Source organism: Abramis brama (assembly GCF_963993115.1).
Source record: "Abramis brama genome assembly, chromosome: 7".
NCBI classification, from domain to species: domain Eukaryota; kingdom Metazoa; phylum Chordata; class Actinopteri; order Cypriniformes; family Leuciscidae; genus Abramis; species Abramis brama.
Genome location: NC_139969.1, coordinates 12,663,372 through 12,683,373, shown reverse-complemented (window position 1 = coordinate 12,683,373; position 20,002 = coordinate 12,663,372). Strand labels below are relative to the sequence as shown.

The 20,002-nt window shown below is 37.3% G+C and overlaps 2 protein-coding genes across 3 annotated transcripts in view; both read right to left on the bottom strand.

Annotated features, from left to right (window-relative positions):
• Positions 1-1,696: 1,696 nt before the first annotated feature.
• Positions 1,697-8,472, bottom strand: LOC311087400 (complement C1q tumor necrosis factor-related protein 6-like). The gene is made up of 4 exons (XM_084120719.1): positions 8,251-8,472; positions 5,609-5,734; positions 3,211-5,504; positions 1,697-1,817 (listed from the first exon to the last, which is right to left on the bottom strand). Exons 1-3 carry the CDS (start codon positions 8,378-8,380, stop codon positions 5,224-5,226), a joined length of 537 nt encoding a protein of 178 aa, XP_083976845.1. The 5' UTR covers positions 8,381-8,472; the 3' UTR covers positions 1,697-1,817; positions 3,211-5,223.
• Positions 8,473-14,886: 6,414 nt separating this feature from the next.
• spsb4a (splA/ryanodine receptor domain and SOCS box containing 4a) overlaps positions 14,887-20,002 on the bottom strand; it is a 47,817-nt gene continuing 42,701 nt past the window's right edge. For both annotated transcript variants that reach the window (XM_084120796.1, XM_084120795.1), the window contains exon 3: positions 14,887-16,034. In XM_084120796.1, the coding sequence (XP_083976922.1) occupies positions 15,907-16,034 (128 nt within the window). In that variant the 3' untranslated portion in view covers positions 14,887-15,906. The remainder of the gene's footprint in view (positions 16,035-20,002) is intronic.

Below are 20,002 nucleotides of genomic sequence, written 5' to 3'. Positions count from 1 at the left end.
TTTTGACGACTGTGATTGGTTGGTTGACCAAGAAGGAAAAAAAGAGTGATTTTAAGTATAGGGTCTATTCTAAGCCTTCACTTTGAAATTACATGCATAATTTTTCCTATTTGACCGTTCACACACACACACACACACATTATATATGTGTATATAAATCCTTTTTTTATTTTCCATGCTGTTAATTTCCTATAAGGTATTTGATTGGCTTAGAATGATAAAAATTGTTCCACTCTTTCCAATTACACTGATTGTTGGCATGTCTATTTAAGTGGTGGTTTGAATGTTGGTTTTAATGTATCAAACATGGAATTTTCCCAGTTGCCAAATATCGTAATGTAGTGATTACTTTCATTTCTGGCGCTATGGCATTTCTGCGCTGTGTTGGAGATATTAGCGTGTCTCTAATAAGATCAGTCACAAACATGATCCCTGCACGATCTAATCTATAGCTCTTATTAACTCACTGTCATCCATTGTCTGCAACACATTTCTTCTCCTTCTTCGTCTTTCTGTCATTTTCTCCTCTGCTAAAGAAACTCTTAAGCCTCTTAAAAGTCCTCATCCGTGCTCCTAACAATTTTGAACTTAAGACCTCTTTTAAGGTTTAAGATGCTTTCTGAATTACTTTTTTCTTTACTAGGATTTTTTCTTCAATTTTAAGAGTAAACGCCCACATTTCTAAGAATTTTCTTAGAATTTTGTCACTAGGAGCTACTCTTTGCATTAAGATTCTTTATGAATACGGGCCCAGGTCTTGATGCCCAATTCTGATTTGTTACCCTTATCCGATTTTTTCGATCGTCCGTTTACACGTTCTTTCAATTGTGACCCATATCCGATACATTTGTTTACACTTGCCATACGATCTGAAACATCGCGCATGCTTAAAGGGGGTTCTTGCACAGATGGACGAAAGTGAAATATGCTTGATGCAAGCTTTGCGATATAGCCTATGCAAAGTTCGCCAAACATCACCATGATTTTGAGGTGGAGGAGGACGAAAAGGGCCATCATCATTACGCATATGCTTCAGTTATTGTGTGCGAGAGAGATCTCGGGGCTGGTGGGAGCATATTGTGGCGGGCTTTAAGAGCAGTGGGTCCGAAATTTTAGGATGAGCAAGCCAACCTCTCATATGTTGTGTCAATGTTTGTCCACGTTTCGTCGGGCCATCCGTCCCTTTGCAGATGCGCGTTGGGGTTGCCCTCATCATTAAATGCCTCAGAAAATCCGATCTGCTTGTTTACATGACAGTCGCATTGGCACATATCTGATTTATATCTGATTTAATTCCACATATGAATGAGGCCTGAAACCGTTTATTTCCTGTTTACACTGTCATAGAACACTACTCCAATATTATCTGTCTGCAGTCCCGGAGGCTGCATTTTCAGGACCCCACTTCTAGGACCGCATTTCTAGGACCCTATTTTTTTTGTGACAGCGCCACCTACCGACTCGGAGAACCGCAGTCTCAGGAACGCATTTCCAGGACCCTAGTTTTGGAGGACCGAAAAAAGTGCCACCAAGGCAGTATTAACTACATTAGAGTTTTACAGTTTATTTAAAGTTGTATTACACACAAATACTACTCAAGTAAAATAAACAAGGAATCATGTTATAGTCTTTTCAGTCAGATCGACCACATTTTCAAGTACAGAGGGAAGACAAGGATGACTCTGGGGGTAGATTTAAGATTGTGTTTATTTTACGAAATAATATATAACAACTGAACTTCAACACACACAAAAACAAATTTGTTCATGACGTGAACCACATAGACAGAACTTCGTGGACAGCATCATCACTGACTCCTAAGAGAGAGAAAGAGAAGTGAATTAAATAAGGAACATTTAGTTGAAAATGTTCTACTCTCTAATTTTAAATTTCATATTTAAAAGATCTTAGTTACCACAGAGTGCACACACATATACGATACAAAAATAATGATATCAATCTTCATAACAATTAATGTTCATAATAGCCTACTATTATTGCATTCTGTTCAAAGATTTGAAAAAAAAAATGATTTTGATGTTGTGGGAACAAAGGTTCTAGAAACACTCATGTCAATAAAGCCCATCTGAACTGAGAAAAAAAAAAAAAATAGCGAGAGATGCAAGAAATCTGAATAGAAATAACATATTATACACATGATATGTGTTTCTTGAAAAACATTTTTAAGTAAATTTCATATAAATAAATAGACATAAATTAGGCCTAAGCCTAGTACTTAACCAATTTATTTATTTATCTTTTGTCATTCTATTGCCTACCCTGAGCTGTGTCCCTGAAAGCACTTCATATACAGTACACAGTAAATTACACAATCTAACACGTGGTATTTTAACAGTCAGTTATTATGATGGCCTCTCTGTTATGTCTGACTATTAAAATGTCATATGTCTCAACCAACTTTATAAAACCATGTCAATGAAGAGACTAGCCTACTCATAACATGTAGGCCTATTAGAATAGAATAGAATAGAATCGGGCATTTATATAGCGCTTTCATATGTACTACTGTACACCCAAAGCGCTTTACAATCATGTCAGGGGATCTCTCCTCAACCACCACCAGTGTGCAGCATCCACTTGGATGATGCGACGGCAGCCACAGTACAACGGCGCCAGTGCGCTCACCACACACCGGATATAGGTGGAGAGAGGAGAGAGAGTGATAGAGCCAATTCAATGTAAGGGGATTATTAGGAGGCCATGATTGGTAAGGGCCAATGGTGTGTGGCCATGACACCGGGGTTACACCCCTACTCTTTACGAGAAATGCCATGGGATTTTTAATGACCACAGAGAGTCAGGACCTCGGTTTAACGTCTCATCCGAAGGACTATTGTGGGTAACGTTAAACAGACTGACTGAGAGCACGTGACAGTGAAAACATTACGATTATTTTAACTGAATTAAAATGGAAAAACAATGAGTAATTAACAAGCTTTGAGAACGAACATGCTACAGTTTATTGTGCTGTCAATAAGTCAACACTGGCTTAGCATGCAACAGTTCCGTTAAATGAATGTGCAAACAATTCATTTTACAGCATTAGAGGCTAATATATGATGGCTATGCATTCAAGACTATTTATTTACCAAATCCCCATCACGTTGGCTACGTTAACTTTCCAATGAAATGCATCACAATTGTTTTTAAAGTTTAACAAATAAAAATGTATTCGCATTTGATACTCACACTCTGATTGTCATCCATCTTCGCTGGTCCTCTAATTCGGTAGGTGGCGTTGTCACTAAAAACCTAGGGTCCTAGAAGTGGGGTCCTGAAAATGCAGCCTCCGATTTTGCAGGCAGATGCTACTCTCCGATCTGTGTCACATGTGAGCGAAAAATCGGAATTGGGTCACATTTCACTGACAGTGTAAACGAGGCCTATGATTCACTTCTAGTGAGAGAGTCAGCACAATTCACTTCTCTCTACTGTGCTGAAGATTAAGAGATTGATAATTATTTTGAATTTACACAGAAAAAAAGAAAATAGTTCTCCATTCAAAATCAATGCAAGTGCAAAAAAAATGGAATCCTTTTGGTAAAGGGAGCTTTAATAAATTCTAAAAATGACCAACACGTTTCAGCTTGAGAGCCTTTTTCAGGGTATACAACATAAACAATGCATGACCGTTTTAAGAAAACATTGCCATACTCGTACAATGAAAATTAACAGGTGACAGGCTCCACTCAAGATGTCAAACTAATTGGTTAAAAGGTTAATGATCAAGATGAAACAATCACCCAATCAGAAAACATCCTCATCAAATTGGCATGTTTTACCCAAGATGGTTAGTGTTTCTTTTGAACTTCTCCATCTGTTCCTTCAGTCTGTCCATCATAGACCAGTGAATCTCAGCTCTGCCAGCTCAGTGTAGATCCCTTTGAAAAAGTGTTGGTGAAACTCACCTTGAGTCAAAACATCACCGAATTCCTCCACTTTCACATGCATAGTCCAATTAGGTGCTACATCCTCTTCTGGCTGTACGTCAGAGATACAGGTATACAGCTGAACACGAGAAGCAGCAGCGGATACAGGTTGGTACAGGGCACCATTATCTTAAGGTTTTACAATCACACTACCCAAACAAAATTCTTGGAGTACTGTAAGTACACTTGAATACACAGGTGTTTTAGTTACAGAAATTCCTGCACCTCCTTATATAGTCTTGGTGGATTGGTGTTTAACTCATGACAACCATTCAGTGAGGAAGGGATGTAAAAAAATGTCAACATAATCAGTAAATGAAAAAAAACAACAAAAAAAACCAGCATATATCTAACAGATTAAAAAGATAGAACAACCCCTATTAATGAATAAAAATGGTTATGGTGAATCAGGACTAAAACTAAAAAGTTTTTTATGTTATATTTAGCACCTGTGGTTAAGACTTGTTAAAAAGTACATTGGTACAAAAAGTACAATGGAATTTATAAAAATTGTGTTGTAGAAATTCCCTCTTTGCACCTTACTTAGGTTACCTTGGTGCCTCTGTGGTGTTCCAGGCATCTGAGATTGGCACGATTCTAAAGCAGGGACCTGGAAATTATTTACATGGCATGTCTATCTACTCCAGATCATACAGGATCCCAATCACAAATATTATTCTCAGGTGGATCCCTCTCTAAAAGTGTTTGCCCCCCCAGAAACCTCAGACTGGCTTTGTCAGACGGCGTCCTGCCCCCATATGAACACTATCATTTGGGAACTGGAAATTAGGATCTCTACTTGCGTGCTGCACATCAGTTACCAGAAAAGACTCCAGACAATGCCTTTGATATGCTTTAATCATGGCTGGGAGTATCTCAGATAAATCAGAGAAAACTTAAAAAGATGACAACAGTTTCTACATGAGCAAAGATAGCGTAATATGATTATATAATTTTTCCTCGAATTTACTTGGCTCTTCATATGCAATTTCGCAATCTCCCTCCTCTGTTACAAGGCAAAAGTTAACTATGAAATTTGATTAGCCCAGCTTGTTGCTCAAGTTATAAGGGTTAAATATAATATTCATACAGCAGTCTAATACTTGTTCCCTCCATCTACAACAGTTGTTTTTCCACACTAACTTTCACCAGGCCTGCATCTTGTCCTTAAAAGCATATTTCTTATGCATATGAAAACATTCCAGAATACAATTTTAGTCTTGAAAAAGAAATGATAATTTTGACTTGAAGCTTCATGAATTTAGTAAGATTGTCAAAGAGGAAAAAGTAAATGGCCAACAAATGAATTGTGGTGGCTGTAATTATCAAAGACCCATGAAGTCTCCCGGAGACGCACACAGACACAATCTCCTTTCTCTAAAATCAAAGAGATTGAATTAGCCGTTGATTCATAGCGGTCACCTAGAGGATGATTGAAAACAATCACCATCTGTTCTCCATTTTTAAAGAGTCCTAAATTCAGAACTTTCGATGAGCGGTTATGTCCAGAGAAACTGAAGAAATAGGCCCCTTTTACAGGTGCTGTGAAGATACCTGTAATAGTTCAATAAACAGTAAATAATTACACTGCTCATTTTGACAAAATGTAGTTTTCAGTGTGATTATAAAACCTTGATATAGGTTATAAGAATACATACCAGTGGTTGGGTTGTAAGCTCCTCCTTCATTCACATAGACATTATCGTAAACCAGTGTGACTGGAGTGTTGAAGGGTCCAAAGTCACCTGTTGATCCAAGTGTGGCACCAAATGCCACTTTATATTCTGTGTGAATCAGATCATGTTTTGTAAAAAAAAAAAAAAAAAACCCATCAAAACACTATAATCACACAAAAACTGTATAGAAAAATATAATATAATAATGCTTATACATTTTGCTGGCTAGGTAATTTTATAGTAAAGCATGGTTTCTGATTACACTTTGAACTTTGGTCAATGACAACCAGTGTTGTGCAAGTTACTTCCAAACTGTAATACATTATACATTACTTGTTACTGTTATTAAAAAGTAATTCTTTACCTTACAATATTACTGTTTCAGAATTGTAATGCATTACATTACTCCTGTATTACTTTTGAGTTACTTTAACCAAAATAACTACAGAAGTAGAACTTAACATTCTAAAATGACTAGGGCTGTAAAGATATGCGATATGAAACCGCGACACTCAGATTCATGAACCTGTGTCGGTGTGAGAAGGCAGAATCACGACACACCCCACACCTCCAGATCCAAAGCTACCACATCTTTAAATTACTTTTAGTATTATTTGAAATTAACATTATAAAATACATAGACCTACACCACAAAACTAGTTGAGAATAAATTATTTTAAATTGGGCAATTCCAGCATTATGGACGTGACATTTGCAGTAAAAACTTGAAATATAAATTTTCAGAAAATTCATTTAATACCAATATATTGAAACGTCTGTTTATACATCCATAGGCTACTCCCTTAATAAAGGAGTCCAGACATTAGAAAAATATACACACATGCATTTTATATTTAATATGAGGGAAATAGCGTGACACAAAAAAATCTTTAACTTTTAGGTAGGTTATAGCAAAATATTTTTTAGTAATTCTGTGAATTACACTAAGCAAACCAAAAGTAGGCCTAATACTACCCACCGTATGAAGAAGGGTTGGCTCTCCACAGAACATAATATATTCATTTTATTTTATTTTATTTTATTTTATTTTATTTTATTTTATTTTATTTTTCGTGTTCGCATTTATGAGGAAAAAACGATGTTACGGTCGTGTCAGTTCTCCGTAACGGACGCAACCGCTCTGAAAGCGGCACTAAAGACTGCTTAAGCTTTCACAGAGACCTCAAACAGAAAGCACAAAGCCTTTCTTTAAAGTGAATTTCGTTTTGTATTAATTGTATCTTAATTTTAATCAATGATTCATCTACCAATTGCCTGGATTTAATAAGTAAGAAGTAAATATAAGTAGACAAGAGATAACCAGGACACGGAGGCGCGGGCGTCTCATAAATGAACCGAAACTCAGTGTCTACTTGCCTCACTCACAGTCAGACATGTCTACTTTTAAACAGAACAATTCAAAACGAAAGAAAACGGACTGCTCTCTGGTTAGAAAGAAAACACAGAAGAGCAAATAGAGCAATGCGCGTCCATCCCGCGAATGTACAGTCTTCTTCTATCATATTCTCCCATTAACCGCTTTTCCACTGGCCATCGCGAGCACAGAGACCGAAATCATGATCGCGGCACTCCTGTAAAACCTGCCCTAAACACGCTTTTACTGGACTATGTCACACAATACAAAGGTACACCAGCAAGAGGGAGATGAATGAAATAAATCGCCTTACAAATATATCAGAAGCTGTCATTTAGTCATTATTTACAAACTTGGACACCACACGCACGCGGCTATTGACTGACCACGAACAGGTAATAACTTGCATTTTTCATTCGTTAATGTCTCGCGGTCTGGCTGTATTTATTTTTTTATTTTGTATTTTTTTGAACAATTAAATTTTTGGCTAAAAGTGTGTTGTAACGCATGCGTTACTGAACATGTACCGAGTAAAATATTACTGAAAATTGATTAGTAATGCCTTACACTACTGCGTTACAACAAAAAGTAATAAGTTACTGTAATACATTACTTTTGTAAAGCATTACTCCCAACACTGATGACAACACATTTTTCACTTATCTCTGCTGCAGGACTGAATTCTTCTTAAGGTGTTAGCACTAGTAATGGACTGAAAATTTCATTTAGAAAACGTACAAATTCTACGAGGTGGCTAATTTGTACGAATTCATACGACCTCACTCGTACGAATTAGTACGATTTTTGCAAAATCTTACATATTTTACGAATTGCCCAATTCGTATGAATTCACGTGGGTTTAGACAAATCGTACAAAATCGTACGAGTGAGGTCGTACGAATTCGTACGAATTAGCCATCTTTTTATCATTCGTACGAATTCGTACGAATTGGTCGTGAGATAGTGTTGGATTCATCTTAGAAATGGCTGATTTGGTTAATAGCTTTGAACTTAGAATAGTTTTTATTTTATTTTTAAATCATATGGAGAAACCACACCACTATAAAAAAAAATAAAAATTGGATCACCCTTTATGGATCCATGTATGTTCTGAGGGCATTTCAAGGCCAGGCTGAGGCTATCTAACTGAGAGTTTCCTGATATTTACTAATATTTAAAAATATTAACTGTTTAGTGTTTTACAGGTATAGGCTGACAGAAATGATAAGAACAGGCAGGAATGTGTTACCGTTTTTCCTGAGCTGTTGCAGTTGTTCCTCGGTGACCTGCAGTCTGTTCTTCAGAGAACTCACAGTGGATTTCAGCTCTGCCAGCTCAGACTGAATCCCTGTGAGAACTTCCTTCTGGACCTCAGACATACTTGCACAGCTAAAAAAAGAAGCAGATACATAATGGCACAGGGCATTGTTACCTGTCACAGTCACATAACCTGAATAGCTGTGGACTAAATGAGTGTGAAAATTGAACTCTCCTCGACTGTGCACTATCAATTTGTCATTAACCTACCTACTTGAATGGTATAAACTTAAGACTGGAGTAATGGCTGCTGAAAATTCAGCATTGCCATCACATTAATAAATTACATTTTAAAATACATTAAAACAGATAACATTGATTTTTAAAATGTAATAATATTTCAATCACTATTTCTTTACAGTATTTTTGACCAGGAGAAATTTTAATTTAATTCGAAGACACGGCACGTTTCTTTATTTCCGTTTTGTCGCAGTCAATGGCATCATATCCGCGTTGTCCCTGGTTTCTGCTCGTGCTGCCATGGTAACCAGAGCTATGAACTAGAGCCCTCTGATAGTAACCAAGACGACAGACGTGGACCACTGTAGTTCGCAATGTCTATCTGCACGCTGTTGTTGTTTCGTTCAAACATTATGGACCATGGCAAGCAGACTTTGGATAAAAAAGGAGAACTAAAACGAGAATCAATATCAGCGCGGTGTTTTCGAGATGCCGAGAGCTCCACGTCCGAGACTTCGACCGCTCCTACATGTACTTTATTAAACAGGTGAGCACATTTACATAAAACTAATCAATGTTATATAGTTCAACAATGATAAAATGTCAGAATATGATCTGTATGTTATTCTAATGTTGATCTAGCTTACTGCTAGTCTCATACAGACAAACTAACACATACATTTCAACACATTCAAATGCAGTTTAGTGTGATAGTGTAATGTTAGACCAAGTGAAACAGCGCTGCGTTACCTCACAAGTTTAATTTGTCTAATAAACTGACCTGTGAGTAGTAATTCTGCACTCGCGTGTAGTTCGGTAGAATGAAATGTCCATATTCCTTTTATATCCGCGGGACTCGCGTCGCGTGTGGAGCTGATAGCTGTCTCTTAGCAATCCCGAACTGCTTCATATCACAGTCATGATAAAAACATTGATGTATTCAGTCACCCATAAACATTATTAGATCGGTCGGCTTGACGTTGACGACAAGATCCATAATTCTTAGCAAATGTTGCATCATCAAACTACGCCTTTGTTATTGTAAATAGGTTAGCGACCCCTAGTGGAGAAAAAATTCCATACTGTACGTTTAAGGCTTAATATAATGTAAATGGATGAGTTATAAAAAAAAATTCACCCCCCTCACAGTTGTCATGAAGGGAAAAATAAGCTATATAGACCAAAGCAACTTTTTGCACCAGGCTGTAAACGTGTTTTTTTCTGCTGTAAAGTTGGGCATTTTAACATGGGGGAGATACAGATTTGACTCACTTCTGCACCCAGCCTAAAGCGGCCAGTTGATGAATTGCTGTTGAATTAACTTCCGTGTTGGTTTCAAGAGAGAGACAGGGAGGTTGCCGCTTGGTGTGAATGCAGACGGTCGACACATGTGCTCTAGAAAGTTTCATTATTGACCAGTATTGTGCTATTTTCTTCTGGATTAAGTTATGACCGATAAAAAAAGTCTTTGTATTTTGTGTTGGCAATCACATTACCTCCTCACACAAGTGCTTGTCAATGCAGGCGTATGTTGTTGTTGCGCTCTTCTGTATTTTGTTGTTGTTGTTTTTATATTCTGTCTCTTTAGATTCGTTTTTTACTGTGAAACAATGGCCTGGGCCAGTGTTGCCACCTTGTGGAACAACTGATAAGTGCAAAATAAATTCAATGTGCACGTGCGACCTGCATGTACAAACTACAAAACAAAATCAGGCGGCACACACAGAGGAGTAGTAGTGACGGAATTTGCATCACGTGCACTGTACGTGGACCTTAATGTACACTTTAAAACTATATAAAGTATACTTTGGGCTTAAAACAGTTTTTGATTGCTTTTCGTGTGCACTCACTCAGAATGTTTGGTATGTTAGACTTCTCCTGGCTGTGAGAGCTAATTAACCTAATTTGAGCAGCACCAGCACAGACACAGATGAACCCAAGGGCCTGCTTTGCACTTTTCAAATTAAGAGGGCTTCACTTTTTCCTGCATCTGCATGGACTCATTAGGGGAACGGTTTGTGGGAAAAAGAAATTGAACAGCAAGCAAGTCGTATCAAAGCACATCCCCAATTCACTTGAATCTCGGAGAACACGACAAATTGAATCTGCTGCACATGCTTAATATGAATAATTTTCCAATTCTTTAACTCTGAGGTCCAATGAATCTGGTGCTGTAATAATAAATGGTGACACACAGGCAAGTGTAATATTAGCACTCATTAGAATATGGCAAAAATCATTAAACCAAATCTATGCTAACCTTTAATGTTTAATATGGAACCATTTGGTGAGGTGGCATGGAAAACTATGCCTTATTTATTTAAATAGTCACCAGAAGCTTTTAATGTATCAGATTTCATAAAGTGAAATGAGGTGTAGATGGAGGGGATTTCATCTCCAACCCTCCCCAATTGTCCATGTGCTATATTGCAGATGTCAGAAAGCCATTAGACACCCTCACATGTCACTCTAATTTTTATGTTGAGCCATGGCGACCACTATTTCCTTTGTTTTTCTTTTAATTATTTTTATTCACTCATTTATTTATATGTTGGAAGGTGGCAGGGTTCTTAGTGGCTGCATGGTCAAAGAAAGCATGCACAATTTCATATATATATATATATATATATATATATATATATATATATATATACTGTATAAACACACACACACACACATTATTTAGTTTTTTTCCCTAAAAAGAAACAATGTGTTTAAGCCATTAATTATAAAAAATAATATTTTCACATTACTTGGATACCAAATGGATTAATATTAATAATATAATTTTATAATTATATTTTACTTTCCGGCTTGGGTATAGCATGGCCCTAAACAACCTACATGGCTCAGGTTGACCCAAGTTTGTGATGTTTTTTAGGCTTGCAACGAGTCTTCTAGAATGTTCCTGGAAGCACAGAATTAAATCAGGCTATGCTATGGGAAAATTGTCCGCTTCCAGAAACTCTTTAATGCTGCTTTTGCAACAGGGCTCTCGAGGAGAGCTGAGAAGCTAAACAGGATCCAGGGAGAGTGGAGACGTACAGACATAATAGATGGATCGCATGCTATTTATACAGGCTGGCTCGGAAAACCGAGCGTGAGAGGAGAGAAAATGAAGGGGAGTGAAGGAGGAAGAGAACATGTTGACTCGCGCTAATCTGTTTCATCTCTCTGTACACTCCCTGTGTGGTTTTCTCTTAAGCTGGAGAGAAAACCACACAGGCTCATTTTCAATCAAATCCTTACAATCACCTGTTCAATATTGGCCCATGCTGAGTCCAAATACCCCAAATCCCTTCCGCCTATTGGAAGCTGGCGCTGTAATCACCTTGTCGAACAGAATTTGCAATGTTAGCATAACATTACAGAGCTGTTCAGTCATTAAAAGTCGGTTTGTAGGCCAACCTGGAAGACCAATTCACTACGGCAATTTCTAATGGGTTTTTAGAGCAATGGTTTTGGACTTATGAGTAAAATAAGGTCTATGGTTAATTAACACTACTTGAAGACACTTTCTTAATTGCATCTGTACCACAAATATGTGTTGATTAGCAAGTTTAGGGTCAGGTAAAACATTTTTTTGTGTGTGTGTGTGAAATAAATTAATACTTTCAGCAGTAAAGACATTTATAATGTTAAAAGTGTATGTTTTAAATCAATTCTCTTATGAACTTTCTATGCATCAAAAAATCCTGAAAAACATGGATTTTACAAAAATATTAAGCAGCACAACTGTTTTTCAACATTGATGATAAGAAGAAATGTTATTTGAGTAGCAAATCAACAAATTAGAAAGATTTCTGAAGGATCATGTGACACTGAAGACTGGAGTAATGATGTTGAAAATTCAGTTTGATCATAAGGAATAAATTACATTTTAATATATATTCCAATAGAAAACTGTTATCTTCGATTGTAATAATATTTCACAATATTTCTGTTTTTTTCTGTTTTTTTGTGTAATTTACTGTATTCATGTGTAACTTATGTTGCAGAACAAAATAGTAAAGTATCTTCAAATAGGGGAGGACTGTAAAATGTGCAACCCCTGGTTTTTAAATGAACAGACAAAATAAAGCATTTTCAAGAAGCAGCATTTCATTCAATCTGTGGTTAATTTACTGAAAAAATCTCCAAAAATTTAAAGGAGAAAATTCAAATGTTACTGTTAAATGGTGCTTTCATAACAAAGACATAAAAGTGAGCCTGCCCTCATGAAGCATTTTTCCCAAAATGGTGAGTGGGGTAAGATGAGCATGTGAGAAAACTTTCATTCTTATTTGCTAGATTAATGAATTCATTAATCAATTGAAGGTTTTTCATATTTTCTTTCCAACCAGGGCTGTCCCTCAAAGAAACAATCTGTTCTCCTGGACTTCCTTTTTCAAATAGAAGTCTGAGTTCTGGCGCATGAACGGGAAATCTGCAGCGAGAACACTGCAACAAAATGTGCCATCTCCAGTGTTTTCTCAGCAGAACAGATTTACAGACATTGTTTTCTTGTACCCTCAGTGATGTTGTGACCAGCGCAGGCCAGGATACACCTGCATGTGGAAGCTGAGGTCGTTTCAGACACAAAGATCTTTTCCCCAGACCATCACTGCCACCGGCTCCCTATTTATACCCTCATTCTCTCTCACACACACAACAGCCGCACACCCACAGGAAAGGAAGCAAATCAAGGAAGTCTCGCTTTTTTCTTTTTTTTTACACCCGTCTCCCAAGGCCTCTCAGTGGTGGATGAGCGCTCGCCCTCCTATTTACACCCCGGTAAGTTAAGGAAATAGCCACTGGCCCATGTCTACACAGCATATGGAGAATCACACTGGGAGGAAGTCAGTACAATACTCATTTCCAAGAGCTCAACAATCGCCTGCTAATAATGAAGGACTTAAAACATAAACAATCAGTGATTCCCAAGGTGTTTCGTAAGCATTTGTACACGAACGCAGACACTTCGGCCATTCTCTCAAGGCTAGAAGACACGGAACAGTCTGTTCCCTTTGGTTAAACATGTTTGTTAGAGATTTAAGACCAGATTGGGGGGAAACAGAGGATAGGGAGGATCAATGTCCTGGCTTGAACCACAGCGCCTTGTTCTCCGTCTCGATGCTTTGATCAGGCTCCTGTCTTTGTACCTGTGCTCTCGGATCTGTGATATTCAATTACATTTGAGCTGACTCCTAACGTGAAAGAGAGATGCCAAGAAAAAAAAAGTCTCGCCGTCTTGCATTGATTTCCAATAGGACGGTCATGTCCAGATACTCTAAAACAGGGCAAGATTATCCAAACAGCCCTATCACACTATTTGAAGCAAAGATCAGTAAAAAAAAAAGGTCAGCATTTTTCATTACCTAAAAAATCCACTTAAAGTTTGTCGACCTTAATGGAAGAAGTGCAGAGACAGTGTGGAGTTTCTCTTCAACATTTGCACTTAAGATTTGATCCAAGCTGGATTACTGAGGTATTTTGTAAGGTTACCCATTTAAAACATTTAACACCCATTATAATATATATTAAATTACATCATTAAATTAGACAATACTACCACTACTTCAAAACTTTGGGGTCGGTAATATTTTCAAAATGTTTTTGAAAGAAGTCTCTTATGCGTACCAAGGCAAAAATAAAGTAAAAACAGTAATATTGTGAAATATTATTACCGTTTAAAATAGCTGTTTTAATAAATTTCTTGAAAAAAAGAAGACTGACCCCAAACTTTTGAACAGTAGTGTATATAGTTATATAACTATTTAAAAACATTAGCAAATAGTGTACACAGAACATAGTATAATAAAAGTCACATTCTTACAGTTCTGCTACTTCACTTGAATTTGACTATTTTGCCTTAGGCCAGGTTAAATACTGAGCCCTACAGACACTTTTTGTCTATTCAATCGTTGTCCAACAGCATCTTTGAATTATCCTTATTTAGCAAAAACTGATATGTCAATAAATTGATTAGTCAGCATTTCCTGTAATTTTGTTCAATTAAAAAAAATGTTAAGGTTTTTTTCTTTAGGTGAATAACTGAGTGATTAAGAACACAAGAGAGGTTTGGATTACTGAAGCACTTGCGGTTAGTGACTGGTTAAAAAACTCTCATGAACCTGAGCATGAGAAGAGTGATCCAATTCTTCACAGATTTAGGTTAGATAATACTTTAGATCAGCCTCAGACTGTGATAGAGTGGGAGTCAGACATGAGAGAGAGAGAGAGAGAGAGAAGTGGGAAACGAGGTAACTCTCAGTGGAACGTTAGGAAAAGAAGTGGTATTATGTAAATAGGCCCTTCTGAGCTGAAAAACACACATTCTTATTCAATAAGAAGGTTGAAACACTCATCTGGACATATTCTGTCTCCGAAAACAAAACTATCAATGAAATCCTTCTCATTCACTTGGCTTTTATTCACATTTCAAATATGCTAACGCTAGCAAGATCTTTACATTCCACTGTGTGCCTCTGAAAAAACAGACTTCTATCTGAGCATTCAGGCAGAATAATAATCATGATAATAATATTAATAATAATAAAAGCAGCATCCCAGTTTAAAATAGAAAGCCATATGTGACGAGTGTATGATAGTGTTCAATATCTATGTGCTCGCACATCCTTATTTCAATTAAAAAGGAACTAGAACCTGATAAATAAATGTAAAGATAGCCAAACATCTTGATAAAATAATCATCATCAACTGAAATTCTCACACTGACAATAAAATCAGATAGAAAAGTGACTCAAGCCCACAGAGAAAAAAAAAAGAAGTGAAATCCGTATATGATTGTTGGTCGTATATGTGCGTACGCATGAGTGTGTCCTTGGGAAAACACATCCATCCCAGGAAAAAAGGGGGAAAATGGCTGCTGTCAGTCATATTACTGTCCCCTGGTGGTCTTGTGCGCAAGTACTGGCACCTGCTTACCACCTTCCAGGGCTTGTTTCTTCCTTTAGGCTCCCGTTTGGCGGATTTCGACTCGGGAGGCCGCTGAGCCCGACCTTCAGCCGCCTCGGTCTCCTGTGTCCGTTGACTCTGCTCTGCAGGCTTTACACCCAGGGAAAGAGGAACGATTATTACTATGGGCTTTCAAAGGCATCCCAAGGTTAATGTGCTTTCTGAAATGCCGCTTCCTGTCGTATTCTCCAGGGCGAGACGTACACCTGGAGGCGCTGCAGGTCTGTTCAGGTCTGTTCTTCCAAAGCCACCAATAATTTAAACAACTCATAAAGAGGAAAATGAAAACTGAACAAAAACAAATACAAAATAAAATAAAAACTAATTTAAGATTCCACCAGTGAGCCACAATGTAAACATTTCCCTCTGCGGCCTGATGGTGGCGCTATATTCCCGCCTCAGGCTTCCTCTCTGTGTCCGTGTGTGTGTTTCTACGTGAGAGCCTGTACTCTCACTGGTACTGGAGGTAATTCTTCAGAGACTGGGGCAAAGGCAACGTCTCGATCTCCTGTAGACGTTCTCGTCCCAGAGCCAGTCGCGCCGCACGTCGACACAGGTCCATCAGAGGGAGAGGCTCCGCTGCAGAGAAATGAAGGAGAAAAGCATCTGTTAGAATTGTATTCAAAAAGGGAAAATTCAAATGCACACAGATTCAAGGCCGAAACAAGAGCGAGTCTTTGAATGGATTCAAAAGCTTCAACAAAATCACCATCAAAGTATCGTAAAAGTGGTCCATACAACTCCATAGAAGTGGGAGCTGTTAACCCGAGACCTGCTTTGAGTCAATGAGTTAAATCCATGAATCCATAAATCCATGAACAAATATTCAGACATATTCCATGAACAAGATATATTGATTAATTGAAAAGACCCAACTCAAAGGAATAATTCATTCACGAATTGGACTAATTCATGAACAAATAATTCAGACTGATTTTGTGAAACAGATCAATTGATTCATTGAAAAGATCCAAATGAAAAGAATGATTTGTTCACAAATTGGACAAATACATAAACAACTTATTGAGACCGATTCTGTGAAACAGATCAGTTGATTCACTGAAAAGATCCAACTCAAAAGAATGAATTGTTCACGAATTGATCCAATTCATGAACAACTTACCGAGACCAAATACGTGAACCAGATCAGTTGATTCATTGAAAAGATCCAGCTCAAAATAATGATTTGTTTACGAATTGGACCAATCCATGAAAAAATCATGCAGACGGATTCTGTGAACCAGATCAACTGATTCATTGAAAAGATCTGATTCAAACGAATGATTATACTGTCACGTTTCCATACCAGATACAAATTTTCAATGAATATTTTCAATAAATGACAACTTATTCATTTCTTAAGTCAAAATGTCAGACGCAAATGTATTGTGTGCTTTCAGAACACTTAAAATAGGGCACAAATCAAGTTGGATACACTTATGATTATTTGCATCCTTTTTGAAAGTTGAAAGCCTTCGTAAACAGTAAAGAGGCGACAAGTGCAATTCTTCAAAATTTCTCCTTTTGTGTTTCACAGAAAAATGATAGCCATAAAGGTTTGGAAAAGCATGAAGGTGAGTAAATGATAACCGGATTTTCATTTTACGGTAAGCTTTAAAAGCCCCAGTGCGTAATCAAGTGTTTGTCTGCATCTTTGGGCATCTAGCTCTTCTACATAAGCTGACAGAGCAGTTCAATAATGGATGGATCATGCCACCAGAGCTCAGTATCTCATCAAGAGAGCTGCTACCTCACAGAGGAGTCTGCCGCCACCCATCTGCTTTGAGTCAGACGCTGCTCCAGCCAAGATTTCATTCCGACAAACACAAAAACAGCCACGGCTCCATCTGGACAAGATGCCACATCTCCACTGTTGATCATCAGGTCTTTATCAGGACCTGGGCTGATATGACTAATCAGATCACAAGGAAGGCTGCAAGAGTCAGAGCCCGTTCCTTCTGTTGGCCAATCAGAATAAGAGATCGTGACAGGCTAACGGTTAGTAGTAAGTATGTGAGACTAACAATAGTTAGGAATAGTTATGCAGCTGCACTGGCACAATGCAAGCCCCCACACTGAATATTTATAGCTGTGATGGAGTCCCACACAGAACATGTCGTGAGTTATGTCTTCCTCCATCCTGGCAACTGAACTGAAGGCATAAGCACTGTAATGCCCTCACTTAATGCAAATTTTCACCACAACAAGAAGTTAAAATGAAACAATGGATCCCAATGGAGCCCTTCACGCACTGTGAAATGATTTAATGGCACAAAGCAATGGTTTTTCATGCTTAAGTAGTTGCTCGTCAAATCGCTTCGTGAGCGTGAATTTGTTTTGATGCACATTTGCTGTGACTCCAGCGTCCCCAAACAGAATTGCAAAAAAGTTTCAGATTCAGCTGTCCCAAAACCCCGCAAACACTGCCAACAACTGATACTCACTTAAAGTTAATATTTTAAGATGGCACATGTAATCTTTCACAAATCTCTTATTTTTTCTTACACTGTACATTATCATTTTCTAATCTGTAAATTGACATTTGACAATAAAAATGATCAAATGTTTTTTTTCTATTGAATTTTTTTCATAATAATAAATATATTTATTATTTATGTGATTATTATGCTGCGTGTTTGTCACAAATCAGAATCAAGTTTTTGAGAGAGCGATGTAAATATACATCTTCAACAGTGTTGCCACCACAATAATTATGTACTATTATTGAGCAAATGAATTATCTAAAATCTTAGCAAATTAATGATCTAAACAACCAAAGCTGAATGACAACATAACCTTCTGATAGCAGTAAAACTATTCCTTCTAAATATATTCATTAAGAGTCACATCAACAGTAAGTCCGGCACGTCTCATAAAGAGCCAGATGGCAAGTGTAGACGGGATTCAGAAGTACCCAGTGGGCGGGTGCAGGAGGGGATGAGAGAGGTGACTGACAGTCAGGGTCATAAGTGACAGATGGATCAAAGCATGGACATAGTGCTGTACGGCAGTAAAATGGAATAATTTTCATTTCCAGCCCACATTCAAAGACGCAAAGGCCAGCATAAGCTCAAGGTTAGTCTGAAGACTGTAATGATGTCCATGAAATACACAACAGCCTCCCCGTCGCTACTCAATAACATTAAGGCACTGCCGCATACAACAAATCATATTGATGTGAGTTATACACAATAAATGCAATTACATGTCTCGGATATGTCAATGTGATTCCATTGTGTGTGTTATCAGATTCTCAGAACAACCTAATAAAATGGCTGATACATTTTGGTTTTCTTCCCACACAGATGCAGTCGTTTTGATCTCCACATGACACACACACACACACACACACACACACACTACATCTATATAACCACAGTATATAGTCAAATTGTAGGCCTAAAAACATTGATATTATAAACGAGCTAGGAAAAAAAAAATCAACACTTCCTTTTCAGACTTTGAAGGTGCGTTTTCACAGTTATCAACATTGCAGATATAGTAAAGTTTTTAATATTTGCATTTAAAAAATAATTAATACACATTTATAACGCTATACTTTGTGTTATATTACCTTGTCAGTAAATTACAAAAAACGAAATAATGCGGCTGCGAGGGTATTTCTAATACAACGGCTGAGGGAGTGACGGAAAATTTGACATCTTTCTCTTTTCTGACTGCTGTAATCAATATCCCGATATTTTTTCCCTCTTTTGGAAAGACGTGGAATTTTATGCTATTTCAGATTTTTTCGTTTGCTATTAGAGCAAATGCAAATACAAACATTTTATTTGCTGTCGACAAATTCTGCTTCTGAGAACCCGGGAAATGTGAAAAGTGTCCATTTTTAATACAAATATTTTCAGCATAACAATTCACGTAAAAAGTTGAATTGGAAAAATGCATTTAAAAAACAGCTGATGTCCATGACTTTGATTTTTAATATCATTATAATAAAAAAATGTAATTGTATTTAAAATATTAAAAAAATGCTCTAAATTAACCTTAGAAAGACAAAAAGGATCTGGTCATTTTATTTAAAAAATACATCACAGAATAAATGCTGATTTGAGTGATAGAAATGCCTTTTTTATGACAGTTCAGTGAACAAAAAAATAAACCTAATGAAGTTTACTTTATAAAAGTCTGCAGGACGGGCCCATAAGAAAACACGCATTGAGTATTCAATCTGTGAGCCTAAAACTACTGTGAGCGATGGCTCTCCAGTGACTTGAAAACCGTTCTGTTTCTTTACTAGCAATAATAAACCACAATATGGGAATACGGGAGCCCTTTTTCGAACTTCCATGTTTAACAAATCGTCAAGCTCCAGCACTTGCTAAGCTCTTTCACGTCTCTGACTCCTTCCATTAGGCTCCTAATAAATGAGCTCTGATGCAGAAGAAAAGAGGGAACTGCATCTATTTCAGTCCGACACAGTTTTTTTTACCATTATTGCTGTTCCAAAAAGCAATTTCTTGTGGTTGCAAGAAAAGCAATAGGATTCGTACAGTAAATATCAAAGCATCACATTTTGTCCAATCCAA